The 12,798-nt window shown below is 36.3% G+C and overlaps 1 protein-coding gene across 1 annotated transcript in view; it reads left to right on the top strand.

Annotated features, from left to right (window-relative positions):
• The window catches only part of LOC128232568 (piwi-like protein 1), a 32,818-nt gene that overhangs the window by 7,766 nt on the left and 12,254 nt on the right, over positions 1-12,798 (top strand). Inside the window, exons 3-9 of the mRNA XM_052946211.1 lie at positions 971-1,148; positions 1,676-1,890; positions 3,025-3,149; positions 4,145-4,225; positions 4,654-4,854; positions 5,122-5,233; positions 11,734-11,857. Of these exons, the coding sequence (XP_052802171.1) occupies positions 971-1,148; positions 1,676-1,890; positions 3,025-3,149; positions 4,145-4,225; positions 4,654-4,854; positions 5,122-5,233; positions 11,734-11,857 (1,036 nt within the window). The remainder of the gene's footprint in view (positions 1-970; positions 1,149-1,675; positions 1,891-3,024; positions 3,150-4,144; positions 4,226-4,653; positions 4,855-5,121; positions 5,234-11,733; positions 11,858-12,798) is intronic.

Raw genomic sequence — 12,798 nt, 5'->3', positions numbered from 1 at the left:
AAACCTCATTTTAATTAAAGCCGTATTAGGGTATGATTTATCACACTCAATTCAGAACATTTCCCTTAAAATTGAATTATATCAAATCAATTTTATATCAAACATAGCTGTTATTCAGAATTTATTGTTATAACATTTAAGAACAAAATGCAAAACATAATTTATGAAACAAATCACAAATAAACTTTCCCCTTTCATATTGCACTTTATTGGTCCCTACCCGGGATCAATATGAAGTCACTAATACCGTCTGTGATGGTCACAGCAAATATTATTTTATTGGTCCCGACCTGGGATCGATAATAAAAGTCCCGGGTCCTGGCAAATATAACTGCCCGAGTTTTACCCCTATTGAATGATGGGATATTTGCCATTGACCAGATTTAATACGACAGTTTTTATCCTAAGACTTGCTTCATTGATTGTAGTCAGTGTATTGGTCCATCGATTTAGGGTCATGTTAGACACTGCATGATTAAGGCTTCATTCTCACATATAGAACACTTTGACAGTATTTTTTATCTTTCTCTTGGAATGAGCCAATTTTTGCAAAAATCCATGGTAATTTTACCAGTGATATAAGCCTGCTGGCAATAAATGAGATCACAGATTTTCAATTTTTTGTTCAAAAATTGATGTTTTATGCATTTAAGTGTTGGTAACACTTTTAGCCATAAAACATTGGTTTTCGAATGAAAATATGAAAAACTGTGATCTAATCTTTTGTCAGCAATCAAACCACTGGTTTGTAGATATTTACGCAACAATTTGCTCATTCCAGAGCCAAAAAAAAAGAGTCTTAAAACCATTTGAAGAGCATCAAAAAAATCTTGTACAGAAATGTCATGGTAAGCAGTCGCATATTGCTTTGATATTTTGACTGGGCTCCTACCTTTATATCTAGCATTTTTCAGACCTCAGCCCTAAACTCAATATATTCTTGTTTGACAATTTCTGTTTGTTTTTTCAGGATGGAGGCCTGCACCCAGCCAGCAGGCGAGCTGCTTACAGAGGTGGTGCGCGGGCACAGCACCCGGGCATAGAGGGTGCGGAGGCCCAGGCACCAGTGCATGAGATGTCTGCCCTGGAACTGGGGGAAAGAGCCCAGGAGCGGGATCCTAAGACTATGAGACAAGAAGACAAAGTTGGTAGGTGGACCTGTGAAACATGAATAATAAAGGCTTAGAAGTCACTCATTGTGCTTTCATGAAGTATTTATCTCTAATGTTTGGTCATCATGATACGAGCAAGGCAGATAAAACTAGTTGGTATACTTTTGAAAAATGAGTGATGTACTGTTAAAACTGCTAAAACTATGATCACCAATAGTTATGTGAATTATAGAGCAACTGTCATGAAAAAGAAACAAATTCAGATTTTTCAACATTTTGCGTCAATCTTATTATCCCTGACAAAAAGCAAATATATTGTTACATTTTGGGTACAGAAGTTAAGAAACACATTATTGATGTCTTAGTCTTTTGTTACATGTTCTAGAGATAAGAGTCCTTGCTTGTTTATGTTTGATGAACATTATCAACCAAAATGATGGCTGAACTAAATTAGAGGCTGAGGGGTGGTCTAGTGATATAGGTGAGAGATATAGATGTATAATAATAAACAGCTGTCTTCACAGCCAAGCTTAATTAATACCAACCTATCTATTTCACTACAGGTACTGCTGGTCTACAGGTTCCCCTGATGACCAACTACTTCAGCCTAGAGCACAACCCCGACTGGCACCAGTATCAGTACCACGTCACCTTCACCCCGGATATACAATCTATAAAGCTGAGAAAAGCCCTTCTCTACCAACATGAGGAGCTCCTTGGGAGGACACGGATATGTGATGGGAGCATTTTGTATATGCAGCACAGGCTTCCAGATGATGTAGGAAGGCATTATCTTGTTTTTATTCAAAACTGTCTCAGACTTAATCAGTTTCTTACCCAAAGGTGCTGTGCAAAAACTTATTGTTTTATTAATATGGCCAAAGCCTAAATACTGTTCAGGATCTTGGTATTTTGTTGCGAGAGAAAATAGTTATGCACTTATCACTCTTACTTTAATAGTTGTTATTCCCCATTTTCAATTGAAAAACAACAGCGAGTGCCGGCATTCACTCTGTAGTGCTTTTGTTCTGCCTCACCATATAGTCTCCGTGTCAAACCCATGCACTTAAAAATTCATTGAAAGGAAGTTTGTTTTTTTTAAGCCCAGGGTAGCATTTGGGTGATGCTTAAGTGACAAACTTACCTTTGCTAAATTAACCTGGGTTCTAAGTGAAAGTTGACAGATGTTTATTAAAAAAAAAAATTTTTTTTTTCAAATTTTGTTTGTCAGTCTCTAAACATGTAACTATAGGATGAAACAAAAGCATTAAAATCAAAAACATAAGATTTGCAAACAAAGTCAATAAAGGGAAACTGAAACTCTTAAAGCATTTGTTTTCAATGTAAACTAACACATTGAAATCATTCAAACAAAGCCATGTTTATATATTCAAAAAAAACCTTCTACCTACCTAGACAGTGTTGAACATACCATTAAATTTTCATGAAATATCAAGTATGTAACCATTGAGGTGTGTCTGGATTTGGGTCCAAAATTTTGCATCAAATTTCATTTATATATCATACAGTTTTAATGAAATAAAGTGACTGTTCTACCGCTCTTGTAGAGCGTTCTATATAAAGTCTGAAGCACTCACAGAAATTGGAATAAGACTTTATTGGGGGAAAAAAACTGACTCTGCACAAACAATCAAAAGAAATCACCTACATTTAAAGGCCAACATAATATGTCAACCATGGAGAATGTTTTGGTGTCATTTTTTGAGAAAAATCAGTTTGTTCTAGACACATTTTCACCTTCAACATCACTAGAGCGTATCTTTAACGGAATGTGTATTGAGGGCTACACATATGTAGAGAACTGAAGGAAGTTGAATGATGATCTAGTTAATAATCCATGGAACAATGTTTACATGGGAAACTTGTAAGTTAATCTAATTGTTTGCTACAGGTGACTGAGGTGGTATCACAGATGAGACATGACAATTCCATTGTTCAATTGAAGATCAAACTGACCTGTGAACTCCAACCCAATGATCCACAGTGTATTAAGGTCAACGATATCATTTTAAGGACGTGAGTAGTTCTTACCCCAGTTTCTTGCTTAAATGCTTAATTGATTATTCAATATCTAACTTAACCTACTTCACCACTTTATAGCCTATCATAGGCAGATTCTTTATCCTTATTTTTACTCTGTTTGATTCATAATTTGTCCAAAATACATTTTGGAGATTTTTGGTTAAATTAAAGGTTGAATAAAAGATTTTTAGAGCAAAAAATGAAGCTCAGTAATTTCTTAAGCTGAAATGTTTTTAGCTCTCCTGGTAACCAAATGCTCACTGTGAGCATTGTGATACGGTAATTGTTGGTTGACCATTGTCAACATTTTTCGAAGAATAAATCTGGTTGCCATGGCAACTGAAAGGAAAATCTTCTTCTCAGAAACTGCTGGCTCAATTTTAAATAATTTCAGAGTTCCAGATAACATTCCTGAGGTGACCCTTTGTCAAATTTCTTCACCCCATGTTTATTCATAAAAAGACTGGTTGCCAGGGGTGGGGCTAGTTTCCACTATATGTCTTTTTGGTAAAGCTTTGAAAATCTTCAATCTCTTCACAAACCATTGACCCGGTTTTATAATAATTTCACAGAAATGATCCTTAGGTGACTGTTTATTCCATCACCCATTGTGGTTTAAAAAAAAAAAAATTCTGCCAGAGGAGATGCTAGATTTCCCTATATATGTCTTTTTTAAGGAGGGCAATGAGTTATGTTAGTAAGTTGGTTCTTGAGTATTCAGATAACCTTCCAGTCGAGTACATGAGAACTTGGAAAAACTTGAATAGGTGAACAATTGGATGAAAAAAACACTTGCCTTTTTGCCAGTGGTTTAACATTGCAAAGCTCAAAACATTTGCACTGGTACACTGTTTGAAAAGCTTTGTTTAAACTTTATTTTTTTACAATAATTTTCAATACTTCTGAAATAAATAAAAAATACTTACACTGACATAAACAAATATCCTCCATTTTGATTTACCTGTCTGCATTTATAACCTGCATTTCAGAGTATTAGGCAAGATGGGTATGAAGTTGATTGGCCGCAACTACTATAACCCAGAACTATCGATCCCCATTCCACAACATCGGTAAGAAATTCTGAACCTGATTATGGGAAAATATTCAAGATTTTAATCTATTTTAGTTTATGTGTGCATTTTCATTGTCTGTTGACTTTCCTTTTGGAAAGTAATGAAAAATTATATGTTATATACTTATTAGATAATCACAATTGATTAAATATATTTTATTTTCTAGTTACTGGTATTTAACTTGAAAATGAACTGAATGTTTAGAATTTTTCCGAAGTTAACAACATTATTAAGTCTAAATGTGAACCTCTTAATGATGTGCTGATATATTTAGATAAAACAAGCAGGGCTGAAACAGTTGTTTTAAAATCTGTAAGAAGTACGGCAGATCACAGGTTGAAAGTTAACTATACTGTAAACCAACCCCAACCAAGTTCTGAAGAACTAATAATATTTTATAGACAAAATGCGTTTTGTTTTTACAGGTTAGTCATCCTCCCAGGGTTCGTAACGTCCATCGTTCAATACGAGAGTAAAGTTTTGCTCAACTTAGACTTATCACACAAGATCTTACGCTCCGACACCGTCCTTGACATTATGTACGACCTCCACCACCGCTTCACTGAGTTTGAACATTTCAAGACAGAATGTTTGCGTACACTTCTCGGAACAATTGTTCTCACAAGGTATAGTATATAATCCTGTCTTGAAAGCTTCTTATAGCCGATGGACAGATTAAACCATGTAAGATTACCATGCGCTGGTGCCAACTCACCAATTCAAGGAGTCATCAATCCAATGACATTTCAATGTTTATATGTCTATTTGATTATGCAACCATGATCTTCAGTGACAACTGTCATGTACTGTAAAATATCCTATTACTTCTAACAGCTTTAATAGCAAATGCATCTCCTAATTCATTCTCCTGTAAGTAGAATTCTTTTTTCCAGATATAACAACAAAACATACCGGGTGTCTGACATTGAGTGGCACAAGAATCCCATGGACACTTTCAGACTTCATGATGGCTCAGAAATAACGTACAAGGACTATTACATGCGGGTAGGAACAGGTTGTATTAAACCTACACTTTTCCTTAAACTACTACATTTTACATGTTTACATGCTTAGTATTATGCAACCTGAGAGCTCAGTGTAAGATGGACATGACTCCTTCTACTTTTAGCTATGCTGCCTCATTATGCTGGTCTATGTACTATCATGTGCTTACCCCATCATGCTATGTATACCAGCAAAGGCGTTCCATATTTAGCCTATTGTGATCACTTTGTTATTGTCATGGACATTTTGGGGTTCAAATTACATCTTCTCAAAAACAACAGAACCAATTCTGCAGATAACTTATTTGCTAGAACGCCTGGTAGTCCTTTTAAAAAATGTTCAAATGTTTCTGGTCAACTGCATAAAAGAGGCCACAGAACCAAAAAAGAAAACTAGTTTATTTGTTTAAAGCATTACCTAGTGGTCCTTTTCTCAACCCTGTTCAATTGTCCAACCTGCTGTCAAAACTGACCCTGCCCTAGAGGTTGTGAGGTATAAATGGACTTGTTTGTTATTCTCACTTTAGTTTTAAACAATAACAACACCACTACTACTTTTAAAATAATAATGACACTTTTATCAGTAGTATTAGCTCAACTAATCGAAGAATAAAGAGAGACATACTACTCACCTTAGTGTCTTCAACACACCTTAGTCAAGATTTTGCATGTAAGCAACATTGTGTCTTATTCTCAGCAAATGCATCATGTATTGCATTGAATTTTGAAATTAAGATGCATGTATCCAACTGTCCATACTATATAAAAATGAATGAAGTTAGATAACAAACATTTGGATATTATGCAAATTATGGGCTTTAGAATTCAAGTTTCTTTTTAGAATTCTGGTAAAATATTGCATTTCAACACAGATAGGTTTATATCTTAGTAAATACTTGATGTATTGCATTGAGACCTGATGCAATGGTACTCAACCATCCAACCTACGTAAATAACCAAGTTAGATTACTCTATTTTGCAAATAATGCAAATTATGGCCCTTTATTAATTGATTAAGCAATTGAGGTTAAGGTTTTGCATGTAACCATATTTAAGTAAATATCTCAGCAAATACTGCATGTATTGCAGTGAAACATTAGACAGTGTTTCCTACTATTTGATTAATCAAGTTACCTAACTGTCTTGCATTTAATATAAATTGATTAATTAATTATGCCCCCCTTCGAAGAAGAGGGGTATATTGCTTTGCACAGGCATGTCGGTATGTCCGTCGGTCGGTCGGTCCGTCGGTAGACCAAAGCTTGTCCGAGTGATAACTCAACAATTCCTGGACGTATGGTCATCAAACTTCACATGAAGGTTGGGCCTGATCAGTAGATGACCCCTATTGATTTTGGGGGTCATCGGGTCAAAGGTCAAGGTCACAGTGACCTTTAATGGTAAAATAATTTTAAAGCTTGTCCGAGTGATAACTAAACAATGCCTGCACCCATGGCCCTCAAACTTGACATGGAGGTTGGACCTAACCAGTAGATGACCCCTATTGTTTTGGGGGGTCATCAGGCCAAAGGTCAAGGTCACAGTGACCTTGAAAGGTAAAAGGTCGTCCGAGTGATAACTTGACCATGCCTGCACCCATGGCCCTCAAACTTGACTTGGAGGTTGGGCCTGACCAGTAGCTGACCCCTATTGTTTTTGGGGCTCATCGGGTCAAAGGTCAAGTTCACGGTGACCTTGAATGATAAAAGGTTGTCCGAGTGATAACTCAACAATGCCGGCACCCATGGCCCTCATAATTGAATTGGAGGTTGGGCCTGACCAGAAGATGACCCCTATTGTTTTTGGGGGTCATGGGGCCAAAGGTCAAGGTCACAGTCACCTTAAATGGTAAAAGTTTGTCCGAGTGATAATGCGACAATGCCTGCACCCATGGCCCTCATAATTGAATTGGAGGTTGGGCCAGACCAGTAGAAGACCCCTATTGTTTTTAGGGGTCATCTGGCCAAAAGTTAAGGTCACAGTCACCTTGAATGGTTAAAAGTTTTCCTTGTGATAACTTGACAATGCCTGCACCCATGGCCCTCAAACCTGACTTGGAATTGGGCCTGACCAGTACATGACCCCTTTTGTTTTTGGGGGTCATCTGGCCAAAGGTCAAGGTCACAGTCACCTTGAATGGTAAAAGGTTGTCCGAGTGATAACTCAACAATGCCTGCACCCATGGCCCTCAAACTTAACTTGGAGAATTGGTCTGACCAGGAGATGACCCCTATGGTTTTTGGGGGTCATCTGGCCAAAGGTCAAGGTCACAGTGACCTGGAATGGTAAAAGGTTGTCCGAGTGATAACTCTACAATGCCTGCACCCATGGCCCTCAAACATGACTTGGAGGTTGGGCCTGGCCAGAAGAAGGTCCCTATTAATTTTAGGGGTCATTGGGCTAAAGGTCAAGGTCACAGTGACCTGAAATGGTAAAAGGTTATCCGAGTGATAACTCGACAATGCCTGCACCCATGGCCCTCAAACTTGACTTGGAGGTTGGGCCTGGCCAGAAGATGGTCCCTATTGATTTTAGGGGTCATTGGGCCAAAGGTCAAGGTCACAGTGACCTTGAATGATAAAAGGTTGTCTGAGTGATAACTCAACAATGCCTGCACCCATGGCCCTCAAACTTGACATGGAGGTTGGGCCTGACCAGTAGATGACCCCTATTGATTTTAGGGGTCAAAGGTCAAGGTCACAGTGACCTTGAAAGCGACCTCAACAATTCCTGGACCTTTGGTCATCAAACTTGACATGAAGGTTGGGCCTGCCCAGTAGATGACCCCTATCGTCTTTGGGGGTCATCAGGCCAAGGTCAATGTCACAGTAACCTTTAATGCAAAAAAAGTTAACAAATCTTCTCCCACTGATATCTCAACAATGCCTGAACCTATGATCATTAAACTTGACATGGATGTTAAGCCTGATCAGTAGATCACCCTTATTGATTTTAGGATTCATAGAGCCAAAGGTCAAGGTCACAGTGATCTTGAATGGTAAAAGGTTGTCCGAGTGATAACTCAACAATGCCAGAACCCATGGCCTTCAACCTTGACTTGGAGTTGCATCTGACTTGTAGATGACCCCTTATGATTTAAGGGGTCATTGGGTCAAAGGTCAAGGTCACAGTGACCTTGAACGAAAATAACTTGTCTGTGTGATAACTTGACAATGACTGCACCCATGGCCCTCGAACTTGACATTTAGGTTTCTGGTGACCTGCTGATGACTCTGGATTTTGAGTTCATAGAGTCAAAGGTCATGGTCATAACACACTCTATCCTCACACTTTAATGGTCATAATCTTAAAACTGCCTTAACGGCAACAAATCAGCTGTCATTTCGATCCATGCATATTTCATTCAATTGTCCATATAATCCTGACAACATGGCGCTGAGGGGGGGCATAATGTTTGACAAACATCTCTTGTTATTATATAATGTTTTATTCGACTTTGAAATTCTTGATAAGGTTTTGCATGTAAATAAGCGCATATAAGTCAATATCTTAACAACTACTTGATGTATTTGTATTATGCACCTTTTAACAATCAAGTATGATAACTCTATCTTGCATATATATATATAACGCAACATGTTGCCTTTTAAAATTAGACTTATATATTCTAATTAAGGTATTGCATGTCAACACATGTAAGTTAATATCTCAGGAAATACTTCATATAGTTTTACTTAATATGTCAAGTGTTCTCAGCTATCCATCATACTTGATTAATCAAGTAAGATAACTCTATTTTACATACTAATTTGGTATGTAGCAGTTTAATAATTTGCATTAATCTGATATCATATAATGCAAAATAATATACTGATTTATACCAAAGCTGCATGACAGAGCCATCTTTTCAAAATCTTCTATTATTTGCGTTAGGGCTTATCAGATTGTCTGGCTGTAAACTTAACCACACTATCCACATAGTGACACCACATGGTAATTATGGAAGCAACCTGAAATCACATGTACCTAATTAACATGACACGGTCTGTCACTCAAACTAGCCAGACGATACCCGACTGACTAATCAGCGTCCAGATTAGGCGGGGCTTATCAGTTGCTATCCGCCATGATCTCCGACAATCCGCACTTACCAACGGTAGTGTAATTAATCTGTTTTCCATATATTAAACACAAAATAGTTTTTTTTTTATAACTGAGAGATAGTAAAGACAAAGAAATTTATAATACTGACATTTTCCCTTATTGCTGCATGCAAATTATGCATTTTTAATGTGACCGTACCTATGAAAATATACGTATCTTTTTCGTAAGTCATAAAGCAAGAAATATCATTATGATTATTAGTGTATAATATTGACGACATCTCGTGATTTATTTTGATTTTGATTTTTTTCTCCTACTTGTCCGCAGAGTTTTATATCCGAAGCATATATCTACATTTTTAAGTTTGTTTAGACAAACTGTTTGGACAAACAATTCAGTTAATTTGAATTGCATTTTTTTTTATATTAAATTTAGATAAAAGATTAAATATCATATAGCTAACGATCACAAAACGTATATAGTATAGATAAAACAAAATCATCTTCTTAAATGACGCAAATCAATGTATAAACCTGTGCATTTATAATGACTATGATCACTTCCAACTCCTACATGTATGTTCCTTGTAAGAACAGTTTCGCATTTCATTTAATACGGATATTAATTCATTGAGAGAAATATTAAGGTAGTTATATCAATAATAATCATTCACTAAACTTGTATAAAAGATGATTTTTGATGGAGAAAGGAAGAAAAACAGCAAAATATATTTGATCTGAACAAAAGTCATTTTTTGTTCACTTTCGTAAAGGAAATTAATACATGTTTGGTTTTTTTAGAAATTAATAATTTCAAGTTTGGACATTAAATTATTTCTACCTGAATCAAGCATTGAATTTAATTAATTATAATAATTAACTAATTTAATGTTATACTAGCTTTTAATGCTATGTTTTACCATGTTCCATGCTTTATTATATGATTGTCAAGTATAAATTCTGTATAATTATCGTCTGCTTCTGTGTTCATGTCGGAGGGCCCTTACTGAAGGGTCGCATGAAACTGTAGGCGATGCCTTATCATAATTGGCGTGGTGTCAATTGTTTACAATCTCTAGAAAGTTCAATGTGTCTTAGTCATTCAGGTGTTGTTACTGTATACATTGACCTGATAATAAACAGAATTATTACAGTATTACTGATTTTCATGGTCAGTGACTCTACACTACTTTTTATATTCACACATGAATGATATTTCAGAACCTTTATGTCACATCATAGTTCTATTCACTTTAAGGATAAGAGCTCCTTAAATGGCTAGAGCTATGATATTGTGTATGTAACATTGTATATTGGTACTTTATCAAGTCTGTTCAAATGGTAATGCTGGGGTCAAATTTTATTGGCCGAGAATCAACCTGTTTTATATAACCTTCTACTACAATTAGATATAGTAATAATTGGAAAACAGAAATGCAAAAATGCCTATAGCAGAATTTTGAAAATCTCCAACATATTGCAAAATTTATATAACTTTTAGAGCCATCTTTACCCTTTTGTTGCATGTAGAAATGTTGTATGTAGAAATGTTTTAGCCAGGTTTTAGAAAGGGCATGGTGTTGCAGAAAAAGGGCAGGGTCTTTAGGATAAAATTGAATATTGTTCCAGGCTGTGAAGAACTTGAACATTCTGAATTTGACAGAAAAATGTTAGGTATTTTGTTCAATTGAATCAATTGAAGTAATAATAGGTTTCGATTGCCAGATATGTTAAAGATGTCATTAACGGTAAAACTAATTTCACTTTCCTTGCACCAATATTTCAGTTTAAATCCCTTAAAAGTTTTTGCTTGTATAAATCGTGAACACGGTGCACATGCTTGTCTTCATCAGGCAATTATGCCATAATTGCCGTTCTGTGCCATGATGATTTCATGGTTGGAAACAATAGTCATTTTCTAGGGAATGCATTTCTATAGTAAAATGTTACTATATAAAAATTATATAGTTACATGTGAATTATGTATTTATAATCTAATATCAGTTGTAATCAAATCAAAAACATACAATAAGTTTCAATCTATGAATAGAATCATTTCAAGCTATGAAAGCAGAAGGGTGTCCTTGATGGTGTGTCCATGTGGGCAGAAGGGTGCTACCAAGAAAGGACAGGGTGTAGCACCCTTCCATAACCCTTTAGCTTAAACCCTATGTGAGGTTACATTCCTCTTAAGCTGAGCATTGATTAGTGTATCACTGGCATCTTAATGCATTTTAGGGGGAAAAAATCCATATAAGAATATGACCAGTGCTTTACCATTTTTTAGTCACAAACGTTATGCAGTTGAGCAACTGTCATCAACTCATTAACATAATAGCTGTCTTTACAAACAAATATAAAACATGATAATCTTAAGTAAATTTAGTCATTATGAATGTTCAGGGTAATTATAATACATTGATCATGTGTATTTCAGCAATATGAGATTACCATTACCGAAGAGTCGCAGTACCTACTTGTGATTCGCCCCAGCGCCAAGGACCGACGGCGCGGACAGACTGACAACATTTTCCTTGTACCAGAGCTTTGTGTTCTCACAGGTTTGTAGCAAATACTTGGAGTTTAACATCTAACACAATGAGTTATCGATGTTGGATGAATTGAACAGAAGGCTTTACAGACTTTCAAAAAGGGAAGTCGATAACCAGGCTCTATTTTGGTCATTAGTTTGTCTGTTGGTTATTTGAAAGCCATGGTGTTGTCTTCTGTGTGCATTACTTACTTCCTTAGCAACCAACTTAGCATAGCCATAAATGAAAAAAAAAACATTTATGAGTGACAATTCAAACATGCGACCAAGGCCCTTAACTCTGGCTTAAATTTTGAGTTATGTCTCTTGTTCATCTGCAAAGTGCTCTTGTTAAAGTATGTTCTGTACTTTTTGTGCTGCCAATTTAGGTCAGTTCAATTGATACTAATATTTTACTCAGCAGCCAATTAACTCCTTGGCAACCATTTACTTAATTAGTGACCACTTACTTCATCCATAGCAACCAATTACTTCCACATCAACCAATGACTCCCAAACAACCAATGACTTACTTCATTTCAAAGACAACCTCTGCAAGCTCTACCTTCAACCAAAGCAGCAAATAATTTCTATAGCATTACATGACTTCCTTAGCAGCCATGACTTCCTTAGCAATCGAGGACTTTCTTACCAACTACCTTCCTTTGCAAGCAATGATTACTTAAGCAATACCTTTCACCCATAGCAACTTTTGACTACCCCCACAATCCAATTATTTCCTTTGCAACCTTTAACTTCCCTAGCCACCAATGACTTCGTTATCAACCACTTCTTTCTTGCAATTCCCTACATCCAAGTCAACCAATGATTTTGTTAGCAACCATTGACTTCCATAGCAACAGTCGCCTTCCATTGCCATCACATACATTGTCCCTGAGAACAACAGGCTGACATTGTATTAACTTCCCTAGAAATACTTTTGATTTTCCTTAACAAGGACCAGCCTCCTTA

This window comes from Mya arenaria, chromosome 4, assembly GCF_026914265.1.
Source record: "Mya arenaria isolate MELC-2E11 chromosome 4, ASM2691426v1".
Lineage (NCBI taxonomy): Eukaryota > Metazoa > Mollusca > Bivalvia > Myida > Myidae > Mya > Mya arenaria.
The sequence above is the reverse complement of the archived record's forward strand: the minus strand, read 5'-3'. Positions and strand labels throughout refer to the sequence as shown.